This window comes from Marmota flaviventris, chromosome 2, assembly GCF_047511675.1.
Source record: "Marmota flaviventris isolate mMarFla1 chromosome 2, mMarFla1.hap1, whole genome shotgun sequence".
In the NCBI taxonomy this organism is placed as follows: domain Eukaryota; kingdom Metazoa; phylum Chordata; class Mammalia; order Rodentia; family Sciuridae; genus Marmota; species Marmota flaviventris.
The window spans coordinates 101,548,882-101,566,508 of NC_092499.1; the positions used below are offsets into that span (position 1 = coordinate 101,548,882).

Below are 17,627 nucleotides of genomic sequence, written 5' to 3' on the forward strand. Positions count from 1 at the left end.
AATTCTTAGGTAGACAGTGCTGTGAGGAGAAAAGCGATTCGCCATAGGGTCTAGATTTGGTAAGTGGAAGCAGGAGAGGCATGAGGGGGTGGGGTATGTTTGGAAGGAACATCATGCTTTTCAGTTAACATTTCAAAGGGGAAATCTGGAGTCCAAGTATTATTTCTGCAAACAAGTTGAATTGTTGAAAAGTGAATGTGAAGAATGGTATGCCACTGGGCCATACCTGCCCATAAGAACTGACTGCTCAGTCTTCAGGAATGTTGAAAACTGGCTGTTAAATACAGGTATCATTGAAATTGAGAATGTTTACAGCATAGAAATTGACAAATGATAAAATCAAAGCCTTTGGCTTTCAGAAAACCAGTTCACCCACACACTATTGAGTATAAATACTGTTTTGAGATTACTCAAAACAGTGATCAAAGAATGTTATTGGAGAAAATGTTTTCATGGGCATGAAAGAAACTCCTGGGTAGATCACAGGTTGGAAAGGGAGAAAATTCCTTGAGGTGGTGATGGTTCATCAATATTTTAATTTTTCAGATATCCTTAGGAAATATTTTTAGTGAGTTATTATATAAATCATAAAAAATAATAAAATTAATGTTTATCTAGTTCTGTTTTTTCCCTGAGTGTATACTCTCTCTTTGACATAGCCAGTACTAAGCCAATACAAATATGCTAATAAGTATTTACTTGTATTATACATGTTCTTTCTATGTCCATTTATTCTTTCAAGGCACATTTATGTGGTACTTCATGAACACTACTATAGCAGGTAATAGAAATACTGAAAGACAAATGTTTACTCTTCGGGGCTTATATTCTAATAAGGTAATCATATAAACAGGTAAAAACAACCATAAATCTCTCTCAAAATGTAATAAGTCTCAAAGGAGTTTATGCAGTACTCACAAATGCTTTGAGATTAAAGAGGAACAGATGACTGATTCTCTCCAGGAACTCAGAGAAGCATAACAGAGGAATGATGGATAGTATTTTCAAAATCAAAGATGTAGTTACCATATTCTTAGGAATTTATTTGAGTAGACCAGTAGAACTAGAAACACAAAATAAGTTCAAAAAAGTGTAGGATGCAGCCTACCTATTGAGTAAGACAGATAGAGTAAGAGATGGAAGTTAAATAGGAAGTTTTGTTATTGAATTGGCATCAGATTATTGAGGACTTTACTGCTCACTAGAGTGGTCTTTATTCTTAAGATATAAGATATAATCATATAAAATTTCTAATTGAGAGTGATCACTCTGTAGAGAAAATAGGATATGTATGAGACAGGGTTCAGTTGTAGTAATAGAAGGCATCCTAGCCAAAGTAAGTAGAAAAGAATTTAACAAAGAGAATTAGATGTTTAAAATATCATATGAAGGACTGCAGGAGGGTCGCTCCATAGTAATTTGCAGAGTATTCAGAATATCACAATGAACCTGATTTTCAAGATACACTGTAATTTTTTTTTCAAGACACACTTACTAACAGAAATGTAGGGAACCAGAAGACTGCCTCTAATTGTCAATGCAACCATCTTTTCAAAACCACAAAGCTGGTGACAAAAGACTGGAAAACAAAAGTCTCCATAACTTGACTTAGTAGCAAAAAATAAGCCAAATTGTAGGCAGTGGGTCCCCATCTCAGACTTGCTTCCTAAATAGAGTTGACAATGCACATGCATCCAACAGGTAGAAACTAAGGTAATTATGACAAACTAATGGTAAAGTGTGAGAGAGAATGACATATAGTGTTTCAGCCATGAGGAACCACAGCGCAGTAAAGAGGAATGAGTAAACACTCTTTGGAATTGAACACAGGAGGACTAAATGGAAGTTAGGGAGAGGGATGATGTGCTAGTCCTAACATGGCAATGTGCTGCTGAATCTAGAAAATAGTTTACAGGGAAAATGTGGTGTTGCAAAAGAGAGAATGGTTATGGGAAACATTTTGGAACACATGGTTTTTTTGTGACTTGCCGAAGGATTAGTGTGGGTAGAGGCAGTGTTGCCTGACCCTTCTACAGTTTGAGAGGATGTTCTTTAGGAAGAATGTAAACTTTCCATTGGAAATTTTGGTTAAAATTAGTATTTAGGGCAAACACTATAAGAAATTACAAAATGTAAGAAAACAACATAATGTTTTCATTAACTTCCTGATATACCTCTTTTTTTAAATTTTTCTATCGTTTGGGGGTATCCATTTTTCTTTATCATTTTTACATATGACAAAAGTTCTAAGAACTTGTACAGAAAGAAAAGAAATATAATTCAGTCTTGTATCTAGCAGAGTTGATAAAAAGATTGATAGCTTAGAAAAATTTGTTTTAGCTTCACCATTCATTGATAATGACACAGGCATTTCAATGCCTTTTCTCAAATTTGGGAAAACATTATTATATTTTTTTATACATGATGTTAAAGAAAAACAGCCCACAACAAAATCAAACAGGTAAGGATGACTTTATTCAAGGCAGTTGCAATAGAAGTGAGAGACCAGACCTCAGTCTGTATCAACTCCACTGAAACAAAGGTGGGAGGGTTTTAAGGGATGGAACAAGTTAGAGGGGATATTCTTCAGGCTCTGAGGTGAGAGACTTGATAGATTTTTCATGATGAGCCTTTGTGTTTGTTAATGCACGTGCATCAATGTTAGGATCATACCCTCCCAAGGAGACAAGGAGAATAGGAGTGCTCACTCCTTGATGATTACATTTCAAAGAGATGGCTGCTATTCTTTCAGAAAGATATTCATGGATTAAAAAAGTTTATAAGAGGCTTTTTAAAAAGGTTTACATATCAAAGGGACAAAGAAGGAACATATACTTACAAGTTTTCCAAAGAAGATTCTCTAAGAAGAGGTTGATCAGGGCCTAGATTTAAGAAGAAGCCTATGCAAAGTCTAGCCAAGCTGAGGGGACCCTTAAGTGAGTGAATGGTAACATGTTAGTGATTTCAGGTTTTCCTGTGAAGGAACTCTAAACACATTGAATTGATGAAATTTACTAATTAGTTTGAAATTTCAAACATCCTTGTAGTGCCATTTAATCATTTTGAAGTATCTGTTGATATCAGTGTTAATCTCAACTCAGCAAGAAATGCAAACAATTTCCACTATGTTCATATGATCAACATTAATTGAATTATCAAAATTTATCAAAATAGCCCATGAATGACTTCTATTTGAAATATGTCTCTTTGTGATGAGTTTATTTTTGGTATGATCCAGAAAAAAAAATGTTAAAATTTGCTAATCAAAGAATACTGTTTTAACTTATTCCTAAAAATTTCACAAAAACCTAAGATCTGATGAATAAAATGGGTAGGAATTTTCCCAGGGACACTGAAGCAGGTGAGGGCTCAGAGCTTGAGCATCATTGATTTCTGCCTCAGTAAACCCCTGTTGTTGGAGAAAGACAGAGAGAAAGATGGTGAAGGGAGAAGTTGTCGTAGTGCAGAGGTTTTCATACCTCTTCCTTTCTAGAGCTTTTCTTTCTACAGTTCCCAGGAGCCTGGGGAAAATTTCCTGAGCATTTTGCCCAGTAGCAACTGTCTTTCCTCAGGTCAAAATCTACCATTATTGGTAGTTTATTATATCCATCCAGTTTTTATACACAGTTTTGGCCTCATTCTTTGTACAATTTTATTTAAATTAATGATGACAGAATTGATCAACAAATTGACATCTTTCTGATATTGAATCTTCCTGTCCAAAAGCACGTTACTTTTTCCATATATTCAAATCATTTGTGTTCCTCGGAATTTTAAAAGCCATTTTCCATATAAATCTTGCAAAAAAATTTTAAAGGTCTATAAGTATTCCTAGGTGCTATCTTTTTTGCACCTGATGTGAATGAAGAGATTTGCTTTTCTTGGTTCATATGAGACTTTTGTTATAATCAGTAGGGTTAGAGATCTTATTACTTCTGTCCATGAGCCCAATCCGGTGGCTTTGTGTGGCCCATTAAATAATAATGGTGTTTACATCTTTAAATATTGAAAAAAAAATCAAAAGATTATTATTATTTGGTGACATGTGAACATTATATAAAATTTCCATTTTAGTGTCATGAATAAAGTATCATACCCACTTATTTATGTATTTTCTATAGCAGCTTATCTTGCAGTATCGGGGCTGAGTTATTTTAACAGGGGTCCATGTTACCTTTTGAATATAGCCCTTACTGCTTATTTTAAAAGGGACATTTTTTTTTCTTCTTCTCTCTCTTCCCCCTGTTCTCTAATCTGGGGGCTGAGAACAAGATTACCTTGCATTATCTGCTCTACACAGGAAGGAGATGTCTCTAGAAGATCTAGGAAGTGACTATCTCTCTTGCATGAGTGAATTTCAGCATACCCTCAGAGTGCACCTGGGAGCCCCTGCCATGGCACACCTGGAATGAGGCCTTTGAATAGCTTCTTTAAAAGCCCTCTGTTTTCCTTACTGACAGAACCACAGCCTCTGGGACTGGAAACCCTGTGTTTCTCCTTTGCTAGCAAAGCAATAAACCTTCATTTTGCTTTTTCTCAAAACTGTGCCCTCATTATTAAATTGGCATGAATTGGCATCCAGTACAAGGACCGAGCTTTCAGTAACATAATTATGACAGTCCCCAAAGTAAAAAAAAAAACATTTTCTTTCTAGCCTTTTGTAGACAGTTTGCTGACCCCTGGCCTACTTAGTCTGATCAGCAAATAAAACATACATTTTTGATAACTGATAATACTTAGTATTATAATTGATTTGCCTCCTACTAGACATATGTGGCCTCTACCTAATACAAAGAACTGAATAATGTGACAGTTTCCAATATGGTGACATGTCCCTCAGGGGAAACATGTTTTAATCACTCAGTCTTCTTTACTCCTCAAATCATGCCATGCAGACAGTAGGCCTCCTCTGTTCGTGCAAAGGCAATCTCACTCTAGTTAAATAGAAATATGGTAAATAAAATTACATCTCAAGCTGTCCCTGCTGTTAAAGAATCTCTTTGAAAATTCAATCAGCACCACACTTTTAATTTCATATCATCTGATATTGTTTGGAATTCTTTGACAACAAGCCCAGCAGTCTTCTCCACAGCTTTCAGTTTTCCTTGAATGTAAATTTTCCAGCTGGGCCCTGAAGACCTAGGTGGGGAGACAAAATGAGAGATCTGTATCAGTCAGAATTTTGTTCAACTGCATAAAACAGAAAAGCAAATGAACTTAGCTAAATACTCCACTCCCCCGCCCCTCCAATATAACTGAAGTCCAGAGGTAAGGAATTCAGGATTAGTACAGCTGCTCAGGACTATAATTTTTAATAAGGGTGGGTAAAAGGGACTAGGGCAGGGTGGGAGGTCCTTGTAGCTTAAAGCCTTACCATTCTTACCATTTGTTTAGTTTTTCACCTTTTAGGCATGATAGACTCTGCCGTCTGTTTGAATTGAAGGTGAGAAAAAGGAAGATTCACAAAGGGCAAAAGGAAAAAAAGCCTGAAAGCTCTATTAAACAAGTATTTCCATAGCAAACACTAATAAAACAAACTATCTGCCAAGAATTCTTTTAGGATCTTTTTAAATCAGAATTGAGTCCTTCCCGTTTTATAAGATATATATTATATAATATATAGCTCATTGCCCAAAAACATGGCTTCATGGCCATGCCTGGAAGAAAAAAGATCTGGGAAGATAAGCATTTCTAACTAGGCACATGAGGCTCTATTATAAGGAACCATGGAAGAGTGGATACTGGGCATCCAGCCAGAGCAGTTGGCCCCAGTGGGCATAACAGGGTCAGTGATTTGGGTCATGGCATGGTTGATCAGAGTTACTCAGCTGTCTGGATGATTTGTGCCAATCACAGAGGTCAGGTAAAGCATCCAAGACATGACATGAATCAGACTGACTTTTATATTCATCTGAATGATTAACTTTATTTAGTCCTAACAGATTATTGTTGTGGCTCTTTCTTTCTTTTTTTTTTTTTTTTTTCATTTTGATGGAGAGCAACTTGCCCACATGGATGGAAGCTGGGGAGTTAACAAAGGGTAACATAAGTTGCCCACTCCTCTGGCAAGGTATGGTGGAGAGTGGAAAAGAAAAATTCCAGACATTTAACTCATCCATATATTTCTGGTACCTTGTTGGGTGAGAGAGTTTTAACCTTCCTAGGGAGATTGTAAACTCTGAAAGGCAAAGTTTATCCCTCCAGCTTCTTTGTGTTCTCTATGGTTATTAGCACAGAGGCATGTTCCAATTTTGTTCAGAGATGTGTGAATCTCATAAAGGCACTTAACTCAGAAAAATGAAGTTTCAATTAAGGAATAATTCATCACCTCCTGTTAATAGTCCACTCCATTAATGTCAGTAACATCAAGGAATAAGAGTTCTATATCCTATTAACCCACCTTCTGTGTAAAACTACTTGGAAAATATCCCATTTTTCTTCATATCTTACAAAATGAAATTTAGTGTCTACAGAGTATTAATGTGTGCAGAGAACTTTTCTCTCAATCCCCCACCCATGGATTTTTAGTTTCAATTAAAAAACTAGAATACTGGAGGGTCAACCTATAGGGTATCTGTTTGACTTTAATGTTTTTCCCTGTTTGTCTTTAATTCACACAATTTCAATCTTATACTCTTTATTCTTAGTCTTCAAGTACTTATAGCAAGAGGACAGTACAACAATGATACTGCATTGAAAGTTGGCAGCAGCAATCTTGCAGGCTTAATTTTTATACTACTTTTAGCACTAAATCATAAACATCCTTTAAAAGTAATTGATCTTTCAGATTAAGTCTGTATTTGCTTCCAAAAAGAAAATGGGTTTTGAAACTGTTTTTAACACAAAACAACAGCTGTTCCCCGTTTCATAGGCAGGAGAAGTTTGGAAATCTAATTCGTTTTCTGGAGGGCCGAAATGGTGTACTGGAGTAGAATGGGGGTGGATTGTGTTTTCTCTTGCTGACACATTATATTGCTGTGAGTCATTACATATAGAGAAATATAGCTGCAATTCATTTGTATGAGCTCTTTGTATGGAACACAGCTCTCTAGATGCTTTTGTTAGAACATTTACTTTCTTTTTTCTTTCATTCATTAGAGAAGGCAGTGTGATTTTTAGGGAAGAGCATGGATTTGATGTGAAAGAAACTTTTGTTCAAATCACTGCAATGCTACATACTAGCTCTGAGGTCTTGGACAAGACTTTGATCCTTCCTTTCTACCAAAAGGGAAAAATACCTTGCATAGAATTATTGCAAGAACATTTAGAGTGACCATTTATTTCCATTCTACTATTTTGTGTTTTCTTGGCACAGAGGGAAAAATTCATAAAACTACTGGACCAGTTGCATAACTCTCTAAGGATTGACCTGTCAAAATATAGGGTATGTACAAAATTATTTCCCTAAAGGTAAACAGTGGTATTTGTTCCAAATGAATTCTTGCCATATTGTAAATTTATCCATGTGTAAAAGAAAAGTAAAACATTTTGATTTCAGGGGTCATCACACTCGAAGTAACCTACAGATTTTCTTTATTTGGAAAGGTGCTTTAGATGCTTTGCCCCACTTAAACCTACAGCAATCATAATACTCTGTATGTATGTGCAGCTTTCATTGTATAATTTTCAAACTAAATATCAGATATGCTAACTTATGAGTATGGCCCAGTCCTCATATTTGAAAATTCACTCCTTGTTACTGAGATGGTTTGCTTGATATTTCCCCAAAGTCTGAGATATCTGTTGGAATTTATTGCTCAATTCTGTCTTCCTGGATCAGTGTACTTGTTCAACACTGTCCAGAGTTCATTGTCAACAATTCTATTATTCTACTTCTAGGTGAAATGGATACACACATGCATATAAACACACACACAATTTTAGTTTTAAAATGCCTTACAAAATTAAGTTACAAATTACAGTTTCAAAAATAAAGTAACAACTATAGATGTTCTTGTACCTCATATATTATTTTTGTTTGTGTGTGAGTACGGCTAGGGATCATTATCAATACTTTGTATATGCTAGGCAAATGCTTTACCATCTTGCCTTCTCTAACAATTTATCCTAAATCTTCTTTTCATATTTACACACATGCTTCTCTTCTGCATCCATTTTTAATTAATCTCTTACTGACAGTGTTCTTAATTGTATATTTATAGAAATTATACAAACCAAATTCTATCAAGCTCATAGTTCATGTTGGAACTTGGGATGAAATGATGTGAAAAGAATTACCATGACAGCCATTAAAAAAGATATTTGGGGGCAAGAAGGGCCTTGGGACTACCCCCATTCAACCATCCTTTACACATGCCAGCTGTACTTAAGTTCATGAGTAAAATCTGGAAGTTAGTTGAGGTTTTCCTGTGGCTCTTTAGACAGCCAGTCTGAGAGCAAGATGAAAATTTACTCAATGTTTAAATAAACTCTTTCTCTAAACATTTTCATGCATGTATATCTCTTTTACTTCAAAATTCTGAACATCTGTGTTTTTAATGATACTTCTCACCAAACTTCACTAAAACTTTATTTTAACTTTTTTAAATGATATTTAGGTTTTTTAAAAGAGAGACTATACAATACAGTCTTATTCCTTAAACTTTTAAAAGTTTCTTTGTGATAAAAATATATTAGATGTACAGTGCTCAAAGTATTTTTGCAAAAATGTACCTATATTTAGAAAATAATGAGAAGATTTTCAAATATATATCAATCTCTCTTCTTTTAGTAGCATAATAATTTTATGAGCAAGGATTGACATAATAACATTGCCATAAGGATATTGTTTTGTACTTTTTTTATTGAATTGTGAGTATAAATAAAAGGATATGGCTTTCTAATATGAAGAATAAATTATTTCCACATCTTCCATTTTCCACAACATTGTATGATAAAAATATTTTGAGAATACTTCAGGGATCTTTTTAAATTTTTATGCAATTTACTTCCCATTTTCTTTCACAGTAAGCTAGTTTTAGTTTATTTTCCCAATGGAGGTTTAATGCTGGCAACTTTACTCTTTTCTGTTTTCTATTTCTCCAGGAAAACTTTCCTGCCAGCAATAGTGAAAGACTACAAGACTTGAAATCAACTGTTGACCTGCTGACAAGCATCACCTTTTTCAGGATGAAGGTATCTCATTTTATTTCTGTCAGTGTCTTGGTGTGACATAAGAACACATATATTCCCTGGTAAATTCTCTTGATTAGTACAGTTCAACATCAGCAATTAAGTCTGAGCTAAATGAATCTTCCAGTGTGAGGTGTAATTTAAGAAGGGATTATTCTAGACACAACATATGCTTATCCATTTGGTTCAAATTTAGTCTTAAGTTAAACTTATTTTAAACAAAGCTCTCTAGTAGAAAAAACTCCAAAGATTGTTAAATGGAAAGGGAATTCATTTGTTTTAATTTTAACTCAAATGTTTTTCTGACTTTTCACTGCAAGAGAGTAACTGACTCTTGTTTACCCCAATGTGGCAACTTCTGTTTTTAGCCGTGGCAATATATATGTTGAAATATATTTGATCACCTAATCCATCAAACTATCCAGGCATTTCTTTTCAGACATATCTCCTCTGCTTTACTAGCAAGATATTGCAATCATAATTTTGCCCAGCAATTTAACTTAGGCTTTCCAAAAATAGTTTGCTAGGCTGTGGGCTAAATATTTTTACTCTGAGAGACAGCATTGTGATGGTTACTCAGAAGCCTCCTGGATGGACGTTGTCCATGATTTTTTTTTCCACTTAAAGCACTAAAAATGGCATTTTGGAAGAGACAGAAAACAAAAGCATACTGTAATAGTGGTCATTTATATTCTTTTAAGTTCAATTGACTTACAATCAGGCTATATTGAGTGACTGATGTCCATTCTGATCCACTGGCAGTAGCTGTTGGAGCAGTGTGTAGAGGATGATATTGAAAGCCAGTTAAGGGTCAGTGGGAAAGTTGACTCAGATTGACACGCAATACCTGCCACTGAATTGAGGGGTGAGGAAATGGGAGTGAGGGTTGAAGAGTACCAACACAGTGCTGTGCATCCACAGTGCTTTGGTCACAAGCCTTTCAGTGTTAGAATACATCGTGTCCTAAACCTGTCAGTTTTCCTCCCACACCCTCACCAGCAGCTGATGATTGTTTCTTACATCACTGAAAAAGAGAGGAACAAAATGAAGGGAGCATCCTAGCACATAAGCCCACCACCTATTCCATCTTGCTACTTCCTGTTTCTGTATATTCATCCTTCCTTTTTATTACCATCGATGATCCATCCATTATCTGACAAATGGCTGTCTCTTCCACCTTTGGAATTGTTTCATCTCCTCTATGTATTAGCAGCATTGGTGCAGCAATCCTTCCGAATCTCCTGAATTATAAATTTTCTCTTCTCTACTGAGTATTTCCATTACCAAACATGCTGTTAATTTCTCCGTCTTCAAAATACTGCTTGACTTCACTTTCTTCTATAGCTACTACCACAGTTCCTGTTTTCCTTTGATAGCAAAACTTCTCAAAATAGCAATTTACACATTTTCTTTCCCTGCATTATCTTGTAAAAATTTGCTCTCATCCCTTCATATTTTCCCTCATTATAGCTAATAAACTAACTTTTGTTGTATGATTACATTAATATGACAAATGCATAGTTGTATACCTATCATGATAAGATACAGAACAGTTCCAGGAGCCTATAAAATTCTTTTGTGCTGCCTCTTTATAGTCAACACTTTCTACTACCTGGCAACCAGTGATGTTCTCTGACTAGGTTTGCTGTTTCCAGAACATCATACACTAGGTAGCATAACATATTGGAGATCCATCCACATTGCTGAGTGTATCAACAGTTCACTCTTTCTTGTTGTTGAGTGGTAATTCTTTGTTATGTATGCCCTGCTTTATTATGTATGCACTGTTTGTATAGTCACTAATTGATAGACATTTGGGTTGTTTCCAGTTTGAGGTTATTAAAAAGAACTGTCATAAATATTCATGTTCAAGTTTATGGTGTAAACATAAGTTTTCACTTTTCTTGGGTAAAATCCCCAGTCAAAAAGTATGATAGTTCCATCTGTTCTCCATCTTCTAGAGAAGCTTTTAGTACTTTCTTAAATCATTTATTTATTGATCACCTATTTTTTCTTATAAGAGTAAAATCACATTGTATTATAGCCCTAAATTTCTCTTTAAAATGAACAATGTTGAGCGTCATTTCTTGGAGAAATCAAAATCAGAGAGTTTTTCCTATGCTGCTTCTAAAATTTTTATTTTAGAAAAAATAAATTAACATAAAATGTGAGGATAAAATTTTGGATATTTATATTTTAATAGCTCCAATGTCATTTATTGAAATAATTTTCTACTCTCCATTAAATTGCTTTTGTACTATCATAAAATTTTTAAAAATGACCATGTGTTTTTGAATCTTTTTCTGAACTTTATATTGTTCAGAATAGATCAGATTCCAAGTTCCACCACCACCATACTGTCTTGATTTCTGTAGCTTTATAGCAAATCTTAAAATCATAAAGTGTGAATCCTTCACTTTTTTCTTCACTTTCAAAATCGTTTAGGTGATTTTATTTTTTGCTGAGATTTTTTCTGATATTGCATTAAATTTACAGATCAATCTAAAGAAGTTTGATATTTTTAAAACTATTTTTAGTTGTAGATGGGCACAATACCTTTATTTTGTTTTATGCAATGCTGGGATAGAACCCAGTGTCTCACACATATTATTAATGCTAAGCAAGCACTCTGCCACTGAGCCACAACCCCAGCCCTGGGCTGATATTTTTAACAATATTAAAATTTCAAATTCAGCCTCATGTTTTTAACTCAATACAATAAGACTTTTATCCTATCTCTTCATCAAAAATTTTTTAGAAAGTCACCAAAGGCCAACACTTTACTAACTCTAGTTGTCAGTTATGAATTCTCAGCTTACAATGTTCAGCAAGTTGCCACATTTTGTCCACTTTTTCTTCCAAGACATCCTCTTCTCTCTAGATTTTCAAGACACCCATCTTGTTTGACTTCACTTGTATTTCAGTTGCTGATTCTTCTGGTCTCTACATGTTTGTTCTCTCTCATTTGCCAAGTACCATAAGATTAGAATCACCTGCTTCACATGTTTCATTTTTCTATGGTATTCAGTTTTCCCAGCACCACTTATTGAAGAGGCTGTCCTTTCTCTAGTGAATGTTTTTGATGCCCTTGATAAGAGTGAGTTGGTTGTGTGTGGATTTATTTCTGTTACTCTATTCTCTTCCATTGGTATGTGTATCTATTTTCATGTCAATACTATGCTGTCTTGGTTGCTTTATCCCTGTCATATATCTTGAGATCCAGGTATTGTGATGTCTCCAGCTCTGTTCTTTTTGCTTAGAGGGTGTGACTTTGGTGGTGGTGGTGGGGTTGTGCATCCATATGAATTTTGGAGTTTATTTTCTTGTTCTGTGAAGACTTCTTGATATTTTAGGAGGATTGCATCAAATCTAGAAATTGCATTGGATGATATGAAAATTTTAATAATATTATTTCTTCCAATTTATTAAAACAGGAAGCCTTTGCATGTTTTTTGTGTCTTAAATTTATTTTATCAGTGTTTTGTCATTGTAGCTGTAGAGTTCTTTTACTTTCTTGGTTAAATTTATTACTATGTATTTTATATTTTTGTGAATGGATTGCTTTTATAATTTTTTTCTCAACAATTTCATTATTGATTAAAAAAAAGTCTACTGATATTTTTATGATTATTTTGATCCTGCAATTTTATTGAATTAACTTATCAGTTCCAACTGTCTTTTTGTGGAATCTTTAGGTTTTTTGTATTTAGACATCTGCAAAAAGAACATCGTGACTTCCTCCCTTCCTATTTATAAGCTTTTTTTTCCCCATTTTTATTCCCTAATTGCTCTGGCTCAAATTTCTAGTCATATGCAGATATATTGGACCTCCTCATCTTATTCCATATCTTAGAGAAAACTCATTCATCTTTTCCCCACTCAATATCAGAGTGTGTACTTCTCATGCATAGCTTTTATCATAAATAAGTATCTTCCTTCTATATCTAATGTGTTCAGAGTTTCATCCATGAAGGAATTCAGAAATTTATTCAATACTTTTTAGCATCTGTTGAGATGATCATAAGTTTGTATCCTTCATTCTGTTGGTGTAATGTAATATATTTACTGATCTGTATATGTTTAATCAGCCTTGCATCCCTAGGACAAATCCCACTTGATCATGATGAATGACCTTTCTGATGTGTTGTTGGATTCTGTGTGCTGTTATTTTGTTGAGAATTTTTGCATTTATGCTACTTGGGAGGTGGGTCTGTAGTTTTTTCTTTTATTGTATCTCTTTGGGTTTAGTACAGAATAATGCTGACCATGTAGATGAAGTTTTGAAGAATTCCCTTCCGTTTAATTTTTTGGAAAACTTTGAGAAGCTTTGGTGTTAGTTCTTTTTAAAAAGTTTTGTAGGACTTAGCAGTGAAGCCATCTGGTTCTAGGCTTTTCTTTGTTGAGAGACTTTCTACTACTAACTCAGTCTCATTACTAGTTAGTAGTCCATTCAGTTTGTCTGTTTCTTTGTGTTTCCATTTTGATAGGTTATATGTGTCTTGAAATTTATCCATTTCTTCTAAGTTTTCAAGTGTTGGCTTATACATGTTCATAATACTCCCTAATGGCTCTTTGTATTACTGTGGTATATGGAATGTCCTTTTTTCATCTCTAGTTTTATTTTATTGTTTTTCTTTTTCTTCTTCATTAACCTAGGTAAAGTTTGTTCATTTTGTTTATCTTTTTCTGAAAAACAACTCTTTCATTGATCTGTGTCTTCTAGAGTATTTTGTTTACTTCTGCTCAGATCTTTGTACTTTCTTTCCTTCTATTAATTTGGAGTTTGACTTGTTTTTATTTGCTATCCTCTTGATATCCATTGCTAGGTTGTTTGTTTGACATCCTTCTGTTTTGTATTTGATGTATGTGTTTACTGCTGAAAATTTCTCCGTTAGCAATTTTTGCTGTATTCCATAAATCTTTGTAACGTTATATATAAATTTTCATTTGTTTAAAACATTTTTAATTTCCCTTCTAATTTCTTTGGTGACTCATTGTGTCTTTAATTGTGTGCTGTGAAAAATTGTACTTGTACAATTAGTAAAATTTCTTTTTCGTTGAATTCTAGTTAATTCCCTTGTGATCAGAGAATGTGTATAAAAATTTTGATTTTAAAACACTTATTAAGAGTTGTCTTATTGCTTTGTATTTGTCTTATAGAAAATGGTACATGTAGTGATGAGAAGAGTGTGTATTCTGTAACTATTAGATGAAATGTTCTATAAATGTCTGTTAGTTCCATTTGATCTATTGTATAGCTCAATTCTGATGATTTTGTGTTGATTTTCTCTCTGAATCTGTCCACTGATGAAAGTTAGGTGTTAAAGTCCCCCCTTATTATTATATTAGAGCAATCTCTCCCTTTAGATCTAATAATATTTATTTTATAAAATTGGGTGCTACAATATCAAGTATATGAGCATTTGCAATTATTATATCTTCTTGTTGAATTGGTCTCTGGATAATTATATAGTAGCCTTCTTTGCCTCTTTTTCTAGTTTTAGACACAATGCCCATTTTATCTGATGTAAGAATAGCTAGTTCTGCCTGTTTGGGGTTTCCACTTATGTGGGATATTATTTTCTATCCCTTCACTTTTAGTCTGTGTATCTTTTCTGGTGAAGTAAGTTTCCTGTAGGAAGCACATCTTGGGTCTTTGTGTGTGTGTTTCTTTTGTCAATCCATTAATACAGTCTTTTAATTGAGGGAGTTAATCCCATTCTATTTGGTATTTTTATTGATATGTAAATATTTACTCCAGTCTTTTTATTAATTTTCTTCTAATTATTTTGACTAGCTTTCATTTTTTTCTTTCTCTATTGTTTTCCTGGTGTATAGTTGACTTTTTGCTTTGATAATTTCTGATTTATTTATTCATTCATTCATTCATTCATTTTGCTACCAGGGATTGAACACAGAGGCACTCAACCACTGAGCCACACCCCCAGCCCTATTTTGTATTTTATTTAGAGACAGGGTCTCATTGAGTTGCTTAGTGCCTCACTGTTGCTGAGGCTGGCTTTGAACTTGTGATTCGCCTGCCTCAGGCTTCTATGCTACTGGTATTACAGGTGTGTGCCAATGCACCTGGCCAATTATTTTCTTTCTCTTTTCTGTATTTGATCTAGGGAGTTATATTTGTGTTTTCATGATGGTAGTTATCTTTCTTCCCTTCTAAATGAAGCAATCCCTTAAGCATCTTTTATAAGACTAATCAAGTGGTGATAAAATTAGGAAATTTCAAAAAGATAATTAGGTTAGTTCACTTTGCTCTTATATTCTAAGTGTCCAATTCTTTCTTACCTTAATCAAAGCTAGGTTTATGCAATGGTCTATATGTGATTTTTCCCATTACTATTACCATCTTGTTATTCCTCTCATTTCCTCTCGTATCACTGTCCCCTATGTTTATTCTGTTTCATGGAAACATATCCTATCCCATCTCCATTACTTTATTTTTGGTTTGCATTATCATATAATTTATTTTGCTTACTTATTTTATGTATTATCTATTGGAGTTTAAGTCAGTGACAAAAGGGATTTTTGTTTCTTTTGTTCATTGTAGTATCACTATTGCCTGTCATATATAAGTGGCAAATATTTTTTAAATAATTAAATGAATGATGTTGCTACTGGTTACATTTAGTATTACTATTTGAATGTTTATAACAAGGAACATTTGCAATGAGTTTTTATCATCAGAAAGTAAAAATGAATATTTATACATTTAAAACATTTCTAAGACTATATTTCTTGAACATAGATAAATCAATAAAAACATTTGTTGAGTATTGTTTAAGTTGTTTTATTGGATTATTATAGTCTACTTTTTTAAGAAAAATAACTTTCTCATTAGGTTCTGGAGCTTCAGAGCCCCCCAAAGGCCAGCACAGTAGTGAAGGACTGTGTCAGGGCATGCCTGGATTCTACATACAAATATATTTTCGACAATTGCCATGAACTCTATTGCCAGCTAATAGATCCGGTAAGAAAAGATGTGTGTCTTTAATTTCTCCACTTTTCTGTTTCTAATGTCTGTTTCAATAAATTTAGATTGATAGTAGATGGGAAAGTATGCTCATCTAATTTTACATTAACTGAAGGGTTAAAAATTTCCTATTTCTTCACATACATCATTTTACATACATGAACTAATTTACTCCTCACAATAACTATGTAGTGAAGGCAGATGATATTGTTCAGGTTTTTCAGGTGAGGAAGCAGTTTAAGAAGAATTCAATGAATTTCTCAAGGTCACATTGTAGGTCAATGGTAGATTTGGGATATTAGGTTGCCAAATCCTGTTCCTATGTTCTTACCCTAACTTATACTGCCTCCTTTATCATTTGATCTCATAAAAGTGATAGGTAGAAAAAGTTTTATAGAACAAGATAGTAAAATAACTATCATGCTAATTTCTTATTAAGAAACATTTCAAAAATACAAAAGAAAGTAAAAGGTAAATCAAGCACACATGTAATTACTATTACCAAATGTGAACATGACATGTAATTTCCATCTACATTACCAAATGTGAACACTTAGTAATGTTTTCTATTCTCTTGATTGCTTAAAGACACTGAACATTAGATGATAAGTAGTATTTCACTTGTACCTCTTTGAGATTCTATCTGTGCCTTCATTTTTCAGAGATGAATATAGTTGTAATACTCATGAGTTTGAACATCCTTTCATACATGCTCAGTGAACTTGAATTTTACTTTCTGTGAACTGCCTGCTAATATTTTGCTTTTTTTTTTCTTTTGACTTACTTGTCTTTCACCCATTAACTTGTAGAAAATTCTAAAATATATTCTGGGTACTTCTTTGTAGGTTATGTGGATTTCATGTATTATTTCTCCCTCTATGAGGTTTTTTTCCCACTGGAATTTTAAAAATATATTGGTTTTATTTCTATAAAACTGGCATTTGGGGTTGGCTTTTCATAATTTGTTTAATGCCTTCTTTCTTTTCTGAAGAACACAGTTGTCAGTGTATTGAAAACCATGTGATTACCCGTGAAATTTTCTGGTTACTTAAGTAAGACAACTTCTAGAAAGCAAAGGGTAGATGAAAGCAAGAGGGACTCCTCCAAACTGAGTTTCAAGTTAGATTTCATATAGTATTGCAACATTCTGGGATCACTGATTACTTTGCCTAATAAGAGAAAACCATTAAAGCTGGGGTCTGGCTTTAAATAAACAAAGCAATATATAACCACATACTTGTTCAGAATTTATTACCAACTGTGAAAAATTTTCTGTAGTCTAGAAACTTGATTGTCTTTGATTCTTACAAATTAGAGTAGCTCTCACTTTTACTTGCCCTGTGGCTTGCATCCTAATGGCTTACCTTCTCTCTCTCTCTCTTTCTCTCTCTCTCTCTCTCTCCCCCCCCCCTCTCTCTTTTCCCTTCACTATATGTTACCTATTATTATTATTATTATTTGCAGGGTATATTAAGCATTGAACCCAGGGAGGCTTTACCAATGAGCT

The 17,627-nt window shown here is 33.9% G+C and overlaps 1 protein-coding gene across 2 annotated transcripts in view; it reads left to right on the forward strand.

Annotated features, from left to right (window-relative positions):
• Nucleotides 1–17,627, forward strand: part of Unc13c (unc-13 homolog C) — a 562,417-nt gene that overhangs the window by 263,428 nt on the left and 281,362 nt on the right. For both annotated transcript variants that reach the window (XM_027925904.2, XM_071607322.1), the window contains 3 exons: nt 7,316–7,384; nt 9,046–9,135; nt 15,989–16,117. In XM_027925904.2, the coding sequence (XP_027781705.2) occupies nt 7,316–7,384; nt 9,046–9,135; nt 15,989–16,117 (288 nt within the window). The remainder of the gene's footprint in view (nt 1–7,315; nt 7,385–9,045; nt 9,136–15,988; nt 16,118–17,627) is intronic.